Source organism: Plectropomus leopardus, chromosome 17 (genome assembly GCF_008729295.1).
Source record: "Plectropomus leopardus isolate mb chromosome 17, YSFRI_Pleo_2.0, whole genome shotgun sequence".
Taxonomy (NCBI): domain Eukaryota; kingdom Metazoa; phylum Chordata; class Actinopteri; order Perciformes; family Serranidae; genus Plectropomus; species Plectropomus leopardus.
Window position 1 is genome coordinate 45,988 of NC_056479.1, and position 21,949 is coordinate 67,936.

Sequence of the window (21,949 nt, forward strand, 5' to 3'; positions counted from 1 at the left end):
TTATTGTCATTTTTATCATTTGATGGAAAGTGACAGAGAAAGAGGGTCTTAGATGGACCAAAAGGGTACAAGGTAAGTTTATTGTAACTTTATCTTAAAGGTAAGGTTATTCTAAATCCTGCTCCATCTTTTGGCATTGAAGGAGGAGTTGAGTTTCACAGTCTGGGGAAAGAAGCTGCTCTGTAGTCTGCTGGTTCTGCAGCAGATACTTCTGTACCCTTTTCCAGATTTTTCCAGGGTGAACAGACTGGATGGGGTGGCTGCTCTCTTTTACTATCCTTTTGGCTCTGTGCAGACTTCAGACTTAACAGAGGTCGCTGATACTCTGGAGATGGGAACCAGTGACATTGTACATAGACCTGGGTGAAGATAGGTGTGTTTATTTTATTATTTTGGCTGTAGTTTACCATGGGCCCTATTTCAGAAAGCAGGATCAGTGAAAATTCTGTTACAGTGATGTGATGAACCAGTGATGCTCTGGGCAGTTTTAATCACCCTGTGTAGAGCCTTCCTGTCTTGGGCCGTGCACAAGCCATGCTTGCCATGCCATGCATGATGTTTTCAGTGAGTATGCTTTCTCTTGCTACTCTGTGGAAGTTAACCAGGATCTTGCTCTGGAATTTAGCCTTCCTATGTTTCCATAGGAAGTAGAGCCTTTTCTGTGCTTTCAAATTTTTGTGATGTTTGTTGGAATTTGTGGTAAACCATGGAGCTAATTTTCTTTGTTTCATTATTCTTGAAAGGTGCAACGGAGTTGAGAGTTGATTGCAGTGAACCAGTAGCACTATCAATGACACAATCAGTTTGAGAATTACTTAAATACTATGTAAACGCATTCTCAGTCTCTGTGAGACATGGTAATGAGGTCAATGCAGAAGGAATCAGTTCCTTAAATTTAGCTACTGCACCATGACAGACATGTAGTATAGAACCTCTTGCTGAGAGGCATGTAATCGAGTAATAAAAAATTAAAAGTTATTAAATAATTGTCTGACAGAGCGGTAAATTCAGGAAAGACTAATAAATCTTCATTATTAACGCCATATGCAAGGACAAGATCTAGGGTGTGGATGTAGCGGTGGGTGGGTTTATGTACACACTAACTGAAGCCAATTGAATCCAAAATGTGGAGAAAGCAGCACTGAGGCTATCATTATTAGTATCCAAGTGAATGTTAAAATCCCCTATGATAATTACTGTGTCTGAATTAAGCACAAAACTTGATATAAGCTTAGAGAATTCAGATGGAAATTCAGAGTATGGGCTGGGGGTGTGGTACACTATAACAAAAAGAATGGGCTGTAGAGTTTTCCAGGATGGGTGAGAAAGACTAAGAAAAAGGCTTTCAAATGAACTATAATTTAGCTTAGCTTTAAGATCAATTGCTAAGCTTGAATCAAAAATAGCAGCAACTCCCCCTCCTCGGCCAGTGTCTCGAGCAACTTGACTATTTATATGAGCAGGAGGAGTGGATTCCTTCAGGCAAACATACTCATCAGGAAAAAGCCAAGTCTCCGTGAGGCAAAATAAATCAATATTGTTATCCAATATTAAATCAGTGACTGAAAGAGCTTTGGTTGATAGGGACCTAATGTTCAAAAGTCCACAATTAATTGTCCTGTTATGATGCTCTCTGACAGCAGATGTATTATTTTTTGTGATTTTTTTTATATAACTCCCCTTTTGTTTATTTTAGATTTAAACAAATGAAGTGGTCTGGGGACAGACTATTTTTTATAACGTTATGGGTGTGTGACTGTGCTAGAGGAGGCTCAGAGAAGCGTGTAAGATTGTAACTCTGCCTCTGAAACCCAGCAATCAACCACCTGTAGGAATATAGCCACCCAGCACCCTGTTACTTGGCAAGCAAATTAACAAGAAATATATACAGTGCAGCCAGAAAAGCCTACAAAAAAATGTAAAAGAGACATTCATACTCATTAAGACGAAGTTGGTCTGCAGCAAAATAAACAAAAGTCCTCCTTTATAGTAAACTGATGCTCAAGTCAGTCAAAACATCTACACACAATGACAAAACTGAATCTGTTTTAAGTTTTATTGAATCTGTTTTAACCTTTTGTATTGTATTGCATGGTTTGGAAACCTGAACTTGTCCAATAAGAATTGTTTGGGTTGTCTTGTTAAAACTGCTGGGAAAATCTCAGGAAGTCGGCAGGCCAGGGTTATGTCCATCTATAACAGACAGGTCCCGAGGGGGGCTAATGCTGTTCTGGGTTGTCCTAATCATCCACTTAAAAATGAGTTTGAACTTTGGCCCTCAGGGCGTTGTTTTAGGGATCCTATGAGGAGGACTAAAAGACTTCAGGTTTCATTCATCCCCACTGCAATTAATAGCAATTAGCTCCTTGTGTTCTTTCTGCATTCTAATTGCTTATTTGCACATTTACACATTGCACTTTTCGCAATTGTTGGTAGTATTCTCCCATTTTTGATACAAGCTCTGTATATGGTGCTTTTAGACTTTTAATTGGGTCTTATTGTCACTGTTGACATTGCCATTGTATACCTGTCTTTTGTGTAACTGTGTACCTGTGTGTGTGTGTGTGTGTGTGTGTGTGTGTGTGTGTGTGTGTTCATGTGTTCATGGGATAATAAAGTGATTCTGATTCTGATTCTGATTCTGAAAACAAATAAGGATGAAACAAATAAGGATGAAAGTAATAAAGACAAAAACAAATAAGAATGAAACAGATAAGGACAAAATCAGCAGTGGCAACAATGCTCCCCCTTATAGGGACAAAAGAACATAATATAAACAATATTACCAATTTAAAATATTAACAAAAAGAAACAACCACAAGGAGGATGTACAGGTATTACTGTCAGTCAGTTACAGCAAAAGTAGGTCAGCCAGGAGGTTAGCATCATTCTCCTCGTTCCTATTGCAAGAGTCATGCACTGTTAGCTACAATATACTTAAAAAAAACAAAGCAAAAAAAAAAAAAACATCAAGGGTGGCAAACCTCTAGGTTTACAAGCTGCTGTGCATAATGCAATTGTATGGATATACACACACGCATGCAGGTTGTTATTAGAGGGGAGAACTAATGCTACCTGCAGCTAGCTGCGGTCTGACTGCAGACGGCACTTACAGGGAAACACTGTTCAAGCACCGTGTAAAAAAAAGAAATAATTACAGAGGGATGAAAAACAGATAACTTTCTTCACCTTGCACACAAGAATCTCCCTCCATAGCAATACTACAGCAAGGACAGGCGAGGCAAAACTGCAACTGAGCAGGACAAAGCTCTTTACTGGGGCTACTAACCAGGAATTCGACATGTAGCACCTGTCTTCAATTTGAGTGATTATAAAAGTGGAGTGAACATACACGCATCACATCTGGATTGTCATGGTTTTGATCCTCTAAAAACAGTTTATTACACGCCCAGAAGCCAGATTCCTAGAGAGGAGAGCGGCTCCATCCAAATTGGGATGGATGCCATCCCTCTGGATAAGACCAGGTTGCCAATTATCTACAAAGCCCACGTTGTTTGCTGGACACCACCTCGACAACCAGTGGTTGAATGATGACATGCAGCTAAACTTGTCATCACTGGTCACACTGGGGAGAGGTCCAGATAAGTTTACAATGTCCGACATCGTCTTTGCATACTGACAGTCTGACTCTATATTCATTTTAGTGACCTCCGATCTGCGTAACCAGGTGTCATTGCCGCCGGCGTGAATAACGATCTGAAATTAACGCTTAGCTTTGGTCAGCAGCTTTAAATTTAACTCGACGTCTCTCTCTCTGGCCCCAGGGATATATTTGACTATGGCTGCTGGTGTCACTAACTTTACGTTTCGCAAAACAGAGCTACGAGGTACCAGGGTTTTGTCCTCAGCGTGTGTGTTGCTGAGAAGGGAGTACCTGTTTGAAATGTGAAGGGGGGTGGGTGGTGTACCGTGGTCTTCGGCTTCATTCGGAATGCATGGGGGTTGTCGGGGGACAGCTAGCAGAGGCTACGCTATGTCACTCTGCACCAGCTACAGGGGGCTTGCTTACTACCACAGCTACAGGGGGTTTTTACATGGAGCCGCGCTTATAGATCACTAAGCCTCACCTCCAATGCAGCAAATACACCACACTTGTTACAAGTACTACTATCGCCAAAGGAGGCAGAGGAGTAACTAAACATCTGGCACATCAAGCAGGAGTGAGCAGCAGAAGAGGGAGACAAGCAGGGAGAAGCCATCGCTAACCAGAGCTAGAGCTTAAGTAGCTAACGAGCTAACAGTGAGTGAACGGCTGTGTGACTAAACAGGAACAAACTCTAAGAGGAAAAGACAGCGTTGAGTGTTTGTGTAAAACTTTAGTGAGTTTCAATCACAGACAAGTAAAAAGCAGCTGAAGTAAGGTGGAAGTTAGAAGACTAACTGGGAATAACTCATATGATTAGTACAGAGATGCTGCCAGAGACAAAGATGCACCGGAAGTGAGGTAGCACGCCTATCACAATACTACAGCACTAAAGGGTATGGAGTCCCCCTTTCACTCTCTATTCACTCTAAGTAGAAGTTTTCTCAATTTTTTTTCTCAGAAGTTTTCTGTGGTCACTGAGAGTGGCCAGTCCTCAGATGCCCCGTTTACACGTACACGGTTATTTTTAGAAACGGACATTTCACCCTCTCCGTTTTCAAAAATAATTCCGTGCACACGTATCCGTTTTCGGAAAACTGTGTTTACACGGACCCGTGTATGTCTGCTGCCAGGACATTCCAAAACTGTAGGTGGCAGTGTAACGAGAAACTGAAGCCCACGTTAGCCAATCAGAATCCCGAAAATAACAACAACAGCAACGAGTCACTTCCTCTTTCTTGTTTACTCGCTCGTTATGACAATTCGCAACCCTTAAAAGGCATAAAACCACGCCACTAAAGTATAACACACATCAAATGTGTATATTGTAATGTTACTTAAATTTATATACAAAAGCGGCGGTTGGTGCGGCGGCCATCGTCTCCTTCTTCTCCTCTTCCAAAACACGATCGCATTGCATTGTGGGATACGGAGCACAAAGTAGTGTACATTCACATTCACTCAATTTTGCGGTGCATTGTGGGTGTTTTATCGTCCACTACATAGTGGATGAAATTGATCGCGGAGAATTCGAACAACACTACAAAATGGCGAACCCTGGCCGGAGTTTTTAAAAAGCATCGTTTTCAGAGGCGAATTCTCTGTTTGTGTGTAAACGAAGGGTGCAAACGCAGGAATATTTCTCCGTTTCTAAAAATAACCATGTACGTGTAAACGGGGCATTAGACTTCACCGCTGAGTCCTTATTAAGGACGTAAAAGCGAGCGTTAAATTTGTTCAGCTCATCCGGCAACGTGGGCTCACATATGATCAGGGCGCTCCTGCTTCTGTAGCCTGAGACATTTTGAATCGCCTGCCATATATCTTTAGTGCGGCTGCTGTTGAGGTCCAGTCTCTGCTCCACTCTGTGTAAAACCAAAATATATTGAATTTAAAATGATATAAACAGGAACAGTAGACCTTGTGACTTCTGATATCTAATTAGGAAAGCAAAGGTGTTACTAATGCTACGTTCCAATCAACTGACTTGAAAAAGTGCACTGGATCGGCCACTGAAATCCAACCTGGAAAGTTGGAAAAAAAAAAACTAGCCTGACTTCACTGATATTCGCTCATCTGACGTCACACAACAATGGCAGCATCCACTGAAAAGCCACACGTGAACAGTAAGACCTTGCCAAAAATGACTTTAATTGACAATTTACAGTTTTCCATTGAAATAACATAATCAATTATACAGTCAAACTTGTTCTGTATGTAAGTAGAGTTCATGAATGTAGCTCATTTGATTAGCTAATATGTAGCTAATTTGATTAGGCAGAAAGTTATGGAAAACAATATATGCAATTAAATCTGTCACAAGAATTATACAGTAAAACACTAAAATGTCAGAAGGCTGACATTATCATTGTTTAATTTTCTTCTTATCTTATATGGAAAGTCCTCAGCACCTTCGATGCCAAAAAGATGTAACGGGATTTAGGGCCAACTTTAATTTCATTTCTTCCAAAGCGACACTTAAGAAAAATGACAAATAAATCTACCCTATACTACCTTGTGCATTTTTTCCTATCCAAAAAAAAAAATCAAGTCTTTTTTTTTCTTCTACTGAAACTGAAACTTGTCGTGGGTTTAAAAAAAACCCAAAACAAAACATTTAATACATGGGTGCCAAAATCAAATTACTATAGTTGGAGAAAGACATGAAAAGTAAATACTGAACTAATTAATACTGTACATTTACACAGTAATGGCTTTGGAACTATATTCTGACATTAGTTTAGACTCATCAAAAAATAGTCTATCATCTATAGAAATCTCTTTCCAAAGTTCCCTCCAGCAGAGTTACAAACTGACACCAACCGGCAGTGTATCATTTTGCTACAAATGGTGGCATTTGGCATCAATATCTGCAAAAATCCCTGAAAAAGCGGTGGTATTTGAAGACTTGAGGATGGACTGTTATAACAATAGGGTCAGTCTTTATTCTCTATTGTCTAGCAAGCTATACTATTTTGATTTTGGTGCTCATGCATTAAACAGTTTTTTTTCATGGTATTTATTATTATGTATTTTATTTCATTTTCTGAGAGGAGAAAACAGAAATTAAGTGGCATTTCTGTTCAGTATATTCCATATCATAAAACAAAAAATTGGTTTCTTTTTTCACATTTCTGGATTTTGAAATGAAAATCAAATAACTGATTGCTTTTGGTTTTTCATTTCTGTTTCTTAAAGGAAAATACCAAAAAGTACATTGACCAAACATGAGCTACTCTGTCAAAGCTACAAACCAAAGGATTAACTAATTTTAAAGTCTGGAGCTGCACTAAAATCTAAAAACAGATTTTTTGTCTTTCTTAAATGAGCTTTATTTTGCTGTAGTGTTCTCAGCTCTGAAAAAGAAAATGCTCCCTTTCACAGTGAATGGTGAAAGATGTTCTGAGTATATACTCATGATGAGTATATACTCATGATGTCATGAGTTCTGGGTAGTGAACAAAAGTGATCGAAATCATAGTGAGGCTTTGGATAAGGGCAGTTTGCCCCCCACCCTTTCTGAGGCATTAATCTCTCTCATTTTAAAAAAAGATAAGGATCCGTTAGACTGTAGAAGTTATAGGCCAATCAGTCTGATTAGTTGTGACAGTAAAATTCTTGCTAAGATTCTAGCTGTACGGCTAGATAAGGTGATCACAAAACTGATCCACCCCGACCAAGTGGGCTTTATTTGCACCCGGAGCTCCGCTGATAATATTAGACGTTTAATTGACATCATGTGGACTTCTCAAAACGCGACCTCTCCTGCTGCGGCCCTTTCATTGGATGCCGAAAAGGCATTCGACAGGGTGGAGTGGCATTTCCTATTCTCCACCATCGAGGCCTTTGGTTTTGGTAGGATATTTATCAGCTGGGTCAAACTCTTATACACCAATCCCAGGGCTTCAGTGACGACAAACAGCATAATCTCACAGTCATTTGAGCTCCGGAGAGGCACTAGGCAGGGATGCCCTTTGAGCCCATTACTTTTTGCATTGGCACTGGAGCCTTTAGCAGCGGCTATCCGCATGGACCCTGACTTTCCAGGCATCCAAGTAGGCAGTAGTTGTCATAAACTTATGCTTTACGCGGATGACGCCTTGGTCCTGGTAACAGAGCCAGAACGCTCTCTCCCTGCTCTGTTTAAAACTATTAAATCATTCTCCAAATTATCAGGATATAAAGTGAACTGGGCCAAATCAGAGGCACTTCCTCTGACACCCTACTGTCCCAAGACCCTATTCCAATCTGGGGATTTCACCTGGCCCCAGTTAGGTATTAAATATTTAGGTATTCTCTTTCCCCCGTCGCTGAATGAATTGGTCCAGGTCAATTTTGAGCCCCTTTTAAGCAAATTTAAGATTGATATAGAACGGTGGTCTCCACTGTTACTTTCCCTCTGGGGCAAGGTCAATGTACTAAAAATGAATTGCACCCTCAAATTCAATTACCTTCTACAAGCACTGCCGGTGAAGATCCCCCTAAAATATTTTAAGCAGTTCGACAGGTTATGCAACAAATTCCTATGGAATAATAAAAGACCCAGATTAAACTTGAAAAAATTACAGAGGCCAGTAGATCAAGGTGGATTGGGTGTCCCAAATGTACTTTTTTATCATTATGCATTCAGCCTTAGGCACCTGATGCACTGGGCGCTTCCTCCTGAGAGAGCACCTCCATGGTTTGGTCTGGAGAGTGGTCTATGTAACCCACTCCCTCCTATACATTACATCACCATTAAGCTTTCGTTAGAGGCACAGACCCATCCTGTTATTTCACACTTACAGTGGGTGTGGAAAAGAATACCTTCATATTCGATTTTAATGCGAACCTCCACATAGCAGCCTCCATATGGAACAACCCTAAACTCTGCATAGGGAAATCCCCCTTTCTCTGGAAATCATGGGCCAATAAGGGAGTCCTGGTCCTTGGAGATCTGTATGCTGGGGACACTCTCAAGTCTTTTTCTGATATTAAAACACAATTTCATCTGCCCCAGAATCAGTTTTGGAAGTATTTACAACTCAGACACCTGCTGCTCCACACATTCGGGTCTCTCTCAACACCTCCCCCCACTGCAACCTTTCTCACACAAATAATGAAAATTTTCGGTAGAGGTCATGAAGCTTCAGTGTTCTACTCAATGGTTTTAAAACGCTCAGATAAAGGTGTGTCTAGCCTTAAATTGACTTGGGAGGGAGATTTGATGGTTACTTTCACAGATAGAGAATGGAGCAGGATCTTACAAAACATGAAAAAGATGTCCAGAGAACTCAGAACCAGGCTTGTCCAATTCAAGCTTCTGAACAGAGTCTATTGGACCCCCTCCAGGTTATATAGAGTCAAGTTAAAACAAGACCCAGACTGCTGGAGATGCCAGAACGGGGAAGGTACCTTAATTCACATGCTGTGGAGCTGTCAAAAAATACAAGACTTTTGGTTTGAAATTCACAGTAATATAACTAAGATTATAGGACGTGACATCCCCTTCTCCCAGAGTCTGTACATTCTGGGGGATCCGTCCCTACTCGATGACCTCCCATCCCATGTCGCAGAGTGGGTTCAGGCAGCACTGATGCTGGGGCGCAAGCTTATTATTTCAGAATGGAAGGCACCTTTACCCCCCCCCCGTCAGCCTCTGGCATGCTCACTTAGCCAAATTAGCTGCACTGGAGGGCCTATCATATAGACTAATAGATAGGGTGGATTACTTCAATCTGAAATGGGAACGATACCTGCTGTCGCTGAGCACGTAATCATGTGAGCTGTTGTTATTTTTTGTCTTTACCCCCCCCCCCCCCCCTTTTTTTTTTTTTTTTTTTTTTTTTCTCTCTCTTCCTTTTTTTTTTTTTTTTTCTCTCTCTCTTATTGTCCTTGTGTCGTACTGTTTTGTCCTGTTTTTCGTCGGGCTGCTTTTGTCTTATTGTTGCCCTCTTTTGCTATATAACAGATCACAAACACTGTACAGTATTTGCTTACTTTCTATATCCAATTCTCAAAATTGCTGCATAGTCAGCATTTACAACATGTATACATGTATACCTGTTTTGTGTGAAAAACCAATAAATTGTGAATCATAAAAAAAAAAAAGTGATCGAAATCACGGATACAAGCAGATAAAATGAGTTTCCTCTGCAGGGTGGCTGGGGTCAGCCTTAGAAACAGGGTGAGGAAGTCGGACATCCAGGAAGAGCTTGGAGTAAAGTGGCTGGAACATTGCATCAAAAGTTGAGGTGGTTCAGGCATCTGATCAGGAAGCCCTGGGGCAGATGCAGAACACGCTGGAGGGTTTACATATCTCATCTGGCCTGGGAACACCTCAGGGTCCCCCAGGAGGTGCTGGAATGTGTTGCTGGGAAGAGGGGCGTCTGGGGTGTTCTTCTCCGCCTGCTGCCCCCACAACCTGGCTCGGATAAGCAGAGGAAAATGGGTAAATGGATGGTTGGTCTTTCTTTATACTCCAGACTGGTATTTACATACAGTGAAACTCCTCCTCCCATGTTGAACTGCACTACGCTAATCCTGTTGCCTCTCGGGAGCAATCCTGCTCCCTTGTTTCCTAGTTTTCCCGGACCCTGGCCATAACCTTGACTGTGCCTGACTGTGGTGATAGCTGTGCTGATGCTGTGACCCTGCCTTTGGTTGTGCTCGTGCTGTGGCTGTACTGATACTGTGCCCCTCGCTTGCACTGATTGTGGTCTGGTCCTGGTTGCGCCGATGCTGTGATCTTGCCTTTGGACACCTCCCTATCAATATATGCATGAGACTCCTATCATCCCCCCAACATCATCATAGAGTGCAATTAATAATTTCACACCGTTATTGTAATATGACATGCATCTGTTTCTATTATTGCTGTGCCTCTCTCCCCCTCTCTCCCCCTCTCCTCCGCTCTCTCTTTCTCTTTCCTTGTTGCCATGATTGTATTTCATTTGTTATTTACGACATCTATTGCACATCTGTCTGTCCTGGAAGAGGGATCCCTCATCATCCTCTACCGCTCTTCCTGAGGTTTCTTCCTTTTTTTCCCCCCGTTACAGGGGTTCTTTTATAGGAGTTTTTCCTTGGGTGAGGGCAGAGGGATGTCATACACTGTAAAGCCCTCTGAGGCAAACCATGTTTTGTGATAATGGGCTCTATAAATAAAATTGACTTGACTTGACTTGACTTTATCCTTTCGACATCTATGATTAAAGCTGCTGATACTATAAAATTCATCATTTCCATTATTTAATCAAGTTTCTGATACCCTGATTGCAGAGAATGTATGATTTAGATTGGAGAGGGTTAATAAGTCAAAGTTTTTAGGCATACTGCGTGCATTAATGTAGATAAAAGAGAGGCCATCCTTATTTTTTAAATTGGTCACTAACACTTTTAAAAATACCTTCTAAGAGATAACTACAATCGGATAGATGGGTTTGGTTCATTTCAGAAAAATAGTTCTGATCCGGATCATTACTGCACAATATATCACTTGAGGGCAAGTCACCTGTGAGAATAACTTGAGGGTGGTTAAATGGTTTAGATTTACCTTAGGCTCCAGATTAGTACGTTGGTCAAGCACAAAATTAACAGGCTCAACAATGTCAATGTGACTGAAAAGAAACTGGTCCATGCGTGTCATGTGGGTGTTAAACAAAGCAAAAGCAAAATCATTTATCCAGATTCATTCACAAGATTGTCGTCATGCTTCCACAGAGTGAAAAAAAAGACTGATGTCAAGACATTTTGACTTCAGCTGGCTTGATCCTTGATGCTGTTCCCGACGATCTGCCATGGCAGACGGAGCAAATAGATTTACACTCTAGTCAATATTTTAACTTACACTGGCTCCACTGCACTGCAAATTGACTCCAGCAGTCCCGATCCTGAGCGGATCAGATACGCAAGGCTCCTATTTTCCTGGACGCCGTCGCACTTTTCATCAATTTAGCCATATTAAACACAGAGCAGACAGGAAGTCAAACAGCGACAAAACATTAAAAAATCTGGTTAATTTTCCATATAAAACACTCAGTGTTTACGTCTGATCCTACTTCACTTAACTACATCAACAAAATGTCACAATGAGTGGATCCAGGTCTGGAACCAACAGGTCAGAAGTTTTCAGAGGTCACTACCGCTCACTACTGGTCACTACCGACACCATCGATGAGAAGAAGCTACATAATTCTGGAGGTGGAAAACCACAAAATTAGCCTTTTTATGAGGACAACAATAGAAAGGAAACGAACACCATATCAGCAGTTCTGGGAGAAAATGGAATTATTACTTTTTCTCCTTCTGTATTGATCTAATGCGCGTGATTCTGTAATTACAGCAGGAACTCCTCGATCTTGCCACCTGGGCTGCATCTTGCTGCACTCAAAACCACAACCAGTGGGAGTTGACGGATGAGGGAGCACAGACCAAAACTGCAACAGAGCCGTACTGCAAATGCATATGAAGCAGTGGAAATCCAGGGTAAGCCTTCTGAATTGATGGAGAGGATGTTGGCCATTTTTTGGCTTGGTGGACTAATTTTTCCTTTTCACCCAGATTTTCCTATGGCGGCAACCCTTGTTATATGCAGCGCATTATCCAGCTCCCTTCTCTCCTCCACCAAGGACTGCCATGCACTGGCTGCTGAAGAAGACAGGATTTTCCTCGCAAACCGACAGCAGTTTATCCACGTGGTGCTCCCATCCCACACCTCACCCTCGCCTCTGGAGGATGCAAACGTGAAGCTGTGTTATTTAAACCACAGATATAGGGTCAAAGCCAAGCAGTGCGGTCCGCCATGCAGTTTCAGTTCCAAGGGAAACAAGGCTGGCACTCATTAGCAGTCGTGAGCACTGGCGGAGACAGTAAGCTACTTATCAAGGACACTCTGTACAGCCGGCGGCTGCTGGTTGTGCACTCACCACACCTATATTCTCATCAGCAGCAGCCAAGCACGGAATGTAGCATCATAATTACCACTGTTGGTCCCCCAGTCTACATGCCATGACTCAGCTCATCAGCTTGTCATCGTAAGTAGTGATACTGAGATTGTTGAATCTCAGATGCTGAGATCGCTACTGGTTATTACTTTGGTTTCAAAAAAAAAAAAAAAAAAAAAAAGGGGGGGGGGGGGGTGGGGGGGGGGGGGGGGGGGGCTGTGCGGCACTTCTTCTGCCACTAGACGGCAATACCTGTGACCAATCACACCTGGAGCACTTTTTGCACTTACTAAGGGTTTTTTCCTTAAGTCTAAATTCTTGCATGTGTTGTACGTCGCTTTGGATAAAAGCGTCTGCTAAATGAAATTGTAGAATTGTAGAATTGTAGCTCAGCTTGCAATTGCCAGGCAGGAGTTTGCTGCAATGGAACACCTCAGCACATACAAGATTTCTCCACTTACCTTGTAGGGGCCACCATCTTTTCCAAGGTGGATTTGGTGCACGGTTATCATCAGGTGCCACTCTGCACTGTTCGAGTTCCTGCAGATGCTCTTTAAAGGTACAGCGCAGACATTTCAGCGGCTGATGGGACTCTGTGCTGCGAGACATGCCATTCTTATTTGTTTACTTGGACGAAATTCTAGTGGCCAGTGTGTCCGAAGACATACGGCTCAGTGTGTATGGACTCATTGTCAACCCGGCAAAGTGCCTGTTCAGCCGGTCATCCAGTGACTTCCACACAGCTCATCTCATGCGACCCTTGTACGAAGCCCTGCAGGGCAAGAACCCCAAGGATGAGTTGGACTGCTCTGCTGGGATGAAAAGTGCTTTTGATAATGCCAATGCCGCCTTGCTTGCACACCTGTCTCCTACTCCAGTCGCCCTCACAACACCTCTGACTATGCACTTGGGATGGTGTATGATCAGAGGGTGGGCGGCATCTGGCAGCCACTTCTTTAGCAAACAACTTTGCAACAATGAGAGGAAGTACATTACCTTTGACTGGTAGCTCCTGGGTCTCTCCCTTGCCACCCACCACTACAGATTCTGGTTGGAGCGCCACTGTTTAAACGCCCTCATAGATCACAGGCCCCTTAGATGACATCTCATCATTCCCACTACTCTTTTGATCATATGGGGTTGGTTTTTCCCAGTGATGTGATTGGTCAGAGGTTGGAGTGTTGACAAATTTTGCAGGTTGGCTGTTGAGTGTAAGTTACTATGGTGATTTGTTTGATTAAAGTGAACCAGCTTTGTAGTAATAAAACCCAGAGTTAACCCTGAAGTTCCCTGGCTAATTTCAAATCCCACTTCGTAGGCCGGATCTCTGGTGCGCACTGCTGCTGTACAGCAACATGTGGTGCACAGGCAGCTTTATTGTCAGAGCATACTGCAAGTGTTTGTGGAGTTCCTACCTGTGCCTGATCCACAGCTCTGTCAGCATCAGCCGGCAGAGCCTGACCATCACATTTAGCATCACTTCCTGCCCAAATTTACTTCAACAACACTCCCAACGCAAATGAAACACAGTGATTCATTTGTCTGTGTTTAAGTGATAGTTCAGGTTTTTGAAGTTGGGTTGTTTGATGTACTTATCCATAGTGTGTTCGATACTGTAGATGTACTGCTGTGGATGGAGGTCAGCAACTAAACAGATTTTAGCCACCTGAAAAATTTCCCACCTAATAAAAGCATTATCAGTTTCAGTGTATGCTCTTCTTCCCGACACTCATTATCGTAGTCTCCGCTTTTTACTCATTGCTTTTCTGGGTGAAGTTTTGTTATTATAGCAGGCAATTTAAGATATGTTGGTCGGGGCGCTCTTCCCAAGCGTCTTTACTCGAGCATGTCAGATGCAGAAGTGTTCTCAGTGTATGCTATACTGAGAGTATTTTGCCACTTAAGATTTCCTTCAGACAGTTCATTTTGAGAAAGAAGATATTGTTTTTTCTCTATGGAGTCTAACTTTGAAAAGAGAGATATACCAACTTCATTTTCCTGTAGGAAATCACTGTCTGACATTGAGGTAAAGTGTTGAAATTACTCTCAGTACTGTGTATATTTAAACTAATATTGTTTTAGTCCTATTCTATACTCAGGCTCCAATGGTCATGGAAAACCTGGAAATGTCATGGAATTTTAAAAATGACATTATCCAGGCCTGGAAAAGTCATGGAATTAGAATTAAATCACTGACCATTTTGGAAAAGTCATAGAATTTTGCCATGTGGAATGAAGTTGTCACAGTAATCTTTGTGGATAGCCTTCAATGTGATGTAACAACAAATTTATTTTATGAAGCTGACAATGTAAAGTGGCTCTTTTTTCAACATTTTTTGATATGTGACGTTTTGTTGACCAGCATGTACATTTATGCATTTTCTCTCATTGGAAAGTTTTAAAATTTCATTTGTATCATCCAATGTCATCCATGAAAATGTGCAGTGAAAATAGTATACATACTGTTATCACTGCTTCTGATTCTATTACCAGGATTTCCATAGACTTTTACCATTGAATTTACAAAACTTTTCCATACAATTTTACCTAAATTTCCAAGACTAGGTTGGATATTGGCCTACATACCGAAATACAGCCACATTATTGAAATTAAATTCTGATGCATTTGATAAGCAAAATAGCTGCTTGAATGCCACACAGGCTCATCTCAAAAACATGAAGGCTGCCCCTCTTTTTGATGATTAAAAAGTTTAGCTTCCTATAGATAAATCGCAATGCAATCTGACATGTGACCGTATTATTTTGAGTTTATATGCTTTTATTTCTCATAAAAAAATGTTTTGCTTATAGAAATTTCTGATTAATTGTTTTAGGACCTTGCCTGAACCTAATAAATCAAGGGTGATGGCTGTCATGTCCCATCAGGAAGCTTCCCTCGTCCAAGTACATCAATAATCCAACACAGAGGCCTGCTATGGCTTAAACATGTTTAACAAAAGCCAAAAACAATGTTTATTCAAAACTTTTCCAAAACATTCTATTTATTCCAAACTATTTCCAGACCTGGAAAACATTTTTTTTCTAATATTTTCGAATAACTTTTCCAGGAATTTTATGACTGTGGGAGCCCTGTTTTACTAGTCCCATCTATCTGACATGGATATTACTGGTTCGTGCATACTGAGTGAATTCTAATGAAAGGTGCTGGTGCTGCCGGCTCTGACAGAACAAATGATACTGACTCCTCCGACAACATGAGATACAGTTTCTCTGGCCATTTCTGAAACACAAGAATCTATGTCGAGTTAAGTTGGTCAACACACTGAAATGACACAACATGACACGGTGTTCCTCATACAGTGGATGCCACTATTTGACTACACAGAGCAATGACTCAATGACAAAAAGGGCATGATGGCTCAAGGCTAGCTACCACATGGTAAACATCGGCTGTGTCCACAGTCTATTTCACAAATCAAAGTAGTACAACAACTGACTCCAAGATGGTTTTGGAACATCTCCACCACATTTAATTTGCTGTTTTTTTTCATTCTTCTTTGTTTTTTGTGAAAGAAAAGACAAAACAAAGATAACAAAAAGGTTAATCCTACAAAGAGACATTTTCCTCAGCTTTCTCAAAACTTGCTAACTCATTAATTCCAAATGATCCAAGCCCAATAGTTGTGACACTGAAAGCAATGCATTCATGTGTCAGTCTTTCTGTCTTTGATGAAGAGGGACAAGGGGGTTGGGGTGTGATATGTTGGAGGTCATACATGGTAAATGATGATGAGGGGGGTGGGGGGTGGACTGGCCCTGTCTCTAAAGCCTCCACACTGAAGTCTCTTCGTGGTAGTTGGGGGTTGTGGAGGGCCACCTGGGTCATTGGTCCTTGTTGCTTCCTTCTTCCTCCTCCAGCTGTGCTGGAGCAATCTGGCTAAACAAACAGGTGCCAGGCAGCAAATTGCTGATATGTCCTCTCAGATATCAACTGGATGTTGGGGAAAGATGGGGGGCAATGGGAACAGCAGGTTTACAGTTCTAGCTCGAACTAAGACATACCTTTTGGCAGACTGTCCCATTGGTCATCTTCCATGTTGACAACTACAGGCAACAACTATAACAACTACAACAACAACACTGCTTTTGAAGGGTGACTGTAAGAGTTGTTTCACTATAAAAACTCTGCACTGCTGGAGCTGTGAGGAGCTAGAGCTGAGGTAGCCATTCAGAACATCTAGAAACACGCTTCGTAGGTCACACAACCCTTCTTAACAAGTGATGGAATTCTAACCTGTCAACAGCTCTGAACTGTTCTGCAGATTAGTGAATATACTTGTCTGCCATTAAAACCACAGTGAGTTGAAGACTCCCATTAATTCAGTTTCAGTTAGTCCAGTAGAGGCAAAATCTAGTTGCCCAACATCAGAGAATAGTCACCTGCCATGTTGTTTTCTTGAAAAGCAGCTCCACTGTGAGCAAATGCTGCATGTTGTTAGTGAGAAAACTGCTTTGAAAATGCTTGATTTCAACTTTGACATATTAAATGAACAATATATAAAGTTTCACTGAGACAGGTGTCTATTGTATTTCAGATAAAAACAGAATGGTGGTCTTTCCCTGCATCTAGCATTGAGCCAGGCTAGGCTAAGCACACCGCAAATATGATTAAGATGTACAAGCACACTTAGTGCTTCACTAACAAATATTTGTATTTTAATAATAAATCAAATGAATATGTGTGATGTAAAAAGGCGTAATTCATAGGGATGAACCCATTCTGCAGTTGCCCTCAGCTCTAAATATCAATTTATGCGGCTTTCAAAATAAGTGTTCGCATGTTAGCGTGCATCACATCACATGACAGTGGCATAATCATGACATAATAGTTGGCCTTCATCATCTGATATGATGGACCACCAATCAGAGTTGTGTATACTGAGATATAATCTAAGATAAACAGGATGCTTAAATTGTCTGTTTTATCAACATGGAGGGTAACCAGTGTGCCATTCTCCCCAAAACAGATGTTTGCATCATCACCGCTGCTTTGAAGCAGAAGCACACAACAGATAATGAGCACAACTAGGGGATCAGTTTGTCGAAATTACAAATAAAGCATATCTTCCATCTTCTTCAGGGTGCCCATGCATGTCGACGGCTTCAGATTTCTGATATATCTGCCTCTGCCTAAAATCAAAACTATCTGCATGAGTAGACAGACTAATGGTACTCAGTCTCAGCATTGTTTTGTGATTGGTTTGGCAGATTCAGTCTTTTGAGAGAAGTTGGGTGGGGCTTTAACGGCTGGATCAGATATGAAAAGAGCCCACACACAAGTACTGATGATGAGAACAGTGTCCTACTGTACAAATGAAGAGCTTCAGCATGGATCAGGTATGGAAGTGTGGAGAACAGCAGATGGACTGTTGCTGGTATCTTGCAGCAAGTGGAGTCTCAGGGGAGAAACACTTTGGGAGTCATATTGACACAAAATAATGAGACAGGAGGGGAAGTAGAAGGACTGAGATATATGTGGAGGGAGGATCAATAATAACTACCGAGTGTATTCAAGTCCCAATGGATCAAAAAGGGGGAGAAGGAGGTTTTGTCTGTGGACAAGAATGTGGACGGATACGAGGGCGCTGGACCGTTCATCTAGTAATGGACTGAAAGGAGTCGGATGAGGACGACCAACAGGAGAAGGTAGTGCCAGCACAGCACTGGTTGTGGTATGTTGGTTTTGGCTGCAGGTGGTGCATCAGACAAGGTTGAAGGGGGGGGCGGACTGTGGGGCTCCACTAGGGGAGAGGTGGGGGAATCTCTTGTCATGCAGGGGCGGGAAGGTCGAAGAGGTCGTTGAGAAGTCTTCGTCTTAACTGCCGTAATGCATGGTGTTGCTGGGAATGACCATGGGTGAGGCCATGGAAATGGCAGCACCGCCCATGGTAAACTGGTTGGTGACAGGATAGTAAGTACCGCTGCTGCTGGGCCCCGACTGGCCTGTAGTTGCGCCTGGAGGGGCAAACAAAGCATTACATTTAACAATCCCACTGAAAATGTTTCCATGATACAAATTTAATGTTTCTGTTTCTGTTTTTATAGAGTGACAGGTGCACCTACCTTGGACTATTCCTGTGCTCATGATGGAGCCCATCCTGGAGTGAGTGTGGTTTACAATTCCAGTGTTCACTGTCGCCAATCAGAGAGGAAAGCACAGTTAATGGCATGTACAGAACTACAACAGATTTGAGCCTGTTGCTGCCTGTTGTAACTACAAAACATAGGAAGAGCCCCTCATACCACAAACCATTTGTTGCATCGGCCATCTAGTTTTGGCATAAACTTTCCAAACAAAAATCCACTTTTATCATTCAGACATTATAGGATAGGACATGGTTGCCTGCTAATGATGTTGTTTCCACATTCTAAAGCATGCAGTCTCTCTATAATTTTTTATTATATTAACGTGACAAAGTGAGTATTAGTGTTTATCTATTTATTCTACATTTTCATATTTTCCTTTCTGTTTGTGTATGTATGTCACCATTCTTGTATTTAACTTTCAGTGCAACCAAGGGCTGATCAGGTGTCCTGCATTATGCGGAGCATACACAGCATTTTTAGCCAGGAGCTGACTTTGCCTAGCTCATATGTTTGTTGATATGGCTCAGCTTTGTGACAAAATAGAAAACTTGATGTTACCAAATTTACATGAAGTGTATGAGAATAATATTCCTCTGAGGTGACCATCTTGAGTTTTATTTTGATTATTGCGTTCATTTTGGTGATAAGCCATGGCCAAGCTAAAATCTGATACAAGTTGCAGATAAGCATCTTTGTAGATTTCATAATAAAGTAGAAATGTGTATGGAGATGTGTGCTACATTACATAGAAAAGTTATACACATACTAGGATAATACATTTACTTTTAAAAGTTTTTCTAAAAATTCCATGTGTTTTAAAAGCGGATACACAAATGCCTTTTTGATTCACTAATTGAAAGTAAATTCACAAATACCTGAAAGTTGTAAATGTCAGATAATCACAAATGCTTTTCATTGACAGGTAAATTATATCAGTGTTTTCATTGTCAGTGTATACACACATACACAAACACACATATATATCTGTGTATTTGAAGATTCATTTTACATTTGCAAAATTATTTTGCACGTGACGTGAGATATGCCGGGACTATTTGGGATTTAGGAGCATTATTTGGGCATGTATACGGCGTATAAGAGTATGACTCTCAATTATGGTAAATGGTCTGCACTTGTAAAGCGCTTTTCTAGTCTGTTTGGCCACTCAAGGCGCTGTCACACTCCTACACTCACCCGTTTACACATTCACACGGTGGCTGAGGCCATGCAAGGTGAGACACTCTCACATTCCAATGATGCAGCATCAAGAGCAATGTGGGGTTCAGTATCTTGCCCAAGGATACTTGGACATGTTGCCTGGAGGAGCTGGGGATTGAACCACTGACCTTCTGATTAAGAGGACCGCCCGCTCTACCTCGGAGCCACAGTCGCCCCAATATTATGGGCAGGGCTGTGCTTTGGTCAGGGATATGATGTACTCAAACAAACTCACCAACAGTTTGCATTCCCAAAAGAAAAGTCCCCATTTTTGGTCAGAAGGAGAAACACATCTGCTTTTAAATTTTATGAAAGACTTGGATATCAATAGGTTTTTGGATATGCACAAATATTGCAGCACTGACCTTTCAAGAAGGTAAAGAAAGGAAAGACAGTCCAACAAGTCTGCCACCAGTTGGAAACTGGTATAAAAATCCTACTTTGATGTGAAAAAGCAAAATGACAAGCAACTCCAGCTATTCTACTTCTCCATATTGTGACATGATAAACGATATGTTAGGACACGTTAATCAGAGTACACCGGGCTATATGTAAATGGGAATGTCAGTGGAATATCACTGGCACTCTGTAATCAGTGGACAAGGAAACAGCTTAGTAGATATATTGTCTTTTTAGGAATAAAAGAAAAAAAACGACTATGCATGTAAACTAATTGCAAGGAGCTGAAATATCAGTGGAAGAGAAAGGTGAGAGGTGAAAGTACTTTAACTGTAGTCTGCAGATGAGATTAAAGCTGTTGAAATATCATTAATGGTTCAAAGGGAGAAGTATGTACAACACAGTGACACAAAGGGATTACACATCTTACATTTACTCGTCTGATTCTCATCTCCTGCCCCTTCACCAGCACTTACACTTCACATGACAATGCTTTCATTCAGTTAAACTAACTTGTTGGAGCCTTGTGGTGGGGAAGATACTAAGTCATAGAGTGCTGCAGTGGCCACTACAGAGCACAACATCAAACCTCAGCTGCTCTCATGCTGGGCTACACAATGTCTCTGTAGCTCTCCACTACATTAAGTACCATGAGGTGTTGAGGAGTCAGGGATAGTGTGATTCGTACCCAGGGGGATGAGGTTGTTGTGAGACACTGATGGGCCGCTGCCAATAACTGTGCTGAGGTCATAAGCTGCAGGCATCCCTGGAAGAGACAGACACAAAACAAACCAGTCAACACTGTTTTTATCAGAGTCTCATTACTTATAGCTCTTCTTGGTGCAAGGCCTGTGACAACATGTGACTTGTGGGTCATTAAAAATGTCATTTGGCCACCAAAATTAGGGACTTGGTGGCCCTGTAACCAGTGCATAGATTTTAATAATACCTTGATACTGGACCATAGATGACACCTATTTATTAAAATGTAGCTGCTCGCCTGACGCATGCACCAAAAACAAAACAAAACAAAACAAAAAAAAAAGGCTTGCTAGCTTATGGGTTTACTACTGCTGCATACTGCCTACTGAATGCAAAGTGTTTCTTCCGCTCACCTCATAGACTGTACATTGTGATGATGTCACAGATTTTTAAATTGCTTTTCTCAGCTTTACAAATAAAACCCAGCATGGCTCAAAAAAATCAGATTACTTGTTGTTGGAGGTGTCCTGCCAACAGTTTAAAGACCTCTCTTTCACAGAAGCGATCCATGGGGAAAATGCTTTATGGTCCACTGGAAAAAACTGGCTGGCTAAATATAAAATGGTACTTTTTTCATGGATGTCTGTCCCACATCTCACCTGCTTACGGTAGGGGTAGGAATCAAAGGGTAACTTCCGATACTATCACCATTCTTGACCCACGATAGTGATTCTATCTCAATATCACTATTCTCGATATACTGTATGTAGGGCTGGGCGATATTGAAAAAAAGTCTTATCACGATAATCTTTTTCATATCAGTTGATATATATCACAATATACATCAAATCAATATTTCTGTCAAGCTTAAAGATTCCCTCTTACTCTTAAGTGAGATATGAAGACATCATAGTTCACTGACACAGTTTCATTTGACCATAGTGTTTTAATGTGATAAACATATGATTTATTATCTATTCAAGCACATTGTGGT

General features: G+C 41.4%; 1 protein-coding gene across 1 annotated transcript in view; it reads right to left on the reverse strand.

Annotated features, from left to right (window-relative positions):
• Positions 1–15,463: 15,463 nt before the first annotated feature.
• carm1 (coactivator-associated arginine methyltransferase 1) overlaps positions 15,464–21,949 on the reverse strand; it is a 55,307-nt gene continuing 48,821 nt past the window's right edge. Inside the window, exons 14-16 of the mRNA XM_042504478.1 lie at positions 20,942–21,019; positions 18,613–18,681; positions 15,464–18,504 (exon numbers count right to left, since the gene is read on the reverse strand). Of these exons, the coding sequence (XP_042360412.1) occupies positions 18,365–18,504; positions 18,613–18,681; positions 20,942–21,019 (287 nt within the window). The 3' untranslated portion in view covers positions 15,464–18,364. The remainder of the gene's footprint in view (positions 18,505–18,612; positions 18,682–20,941; positions 21,020–21,949) is intronic.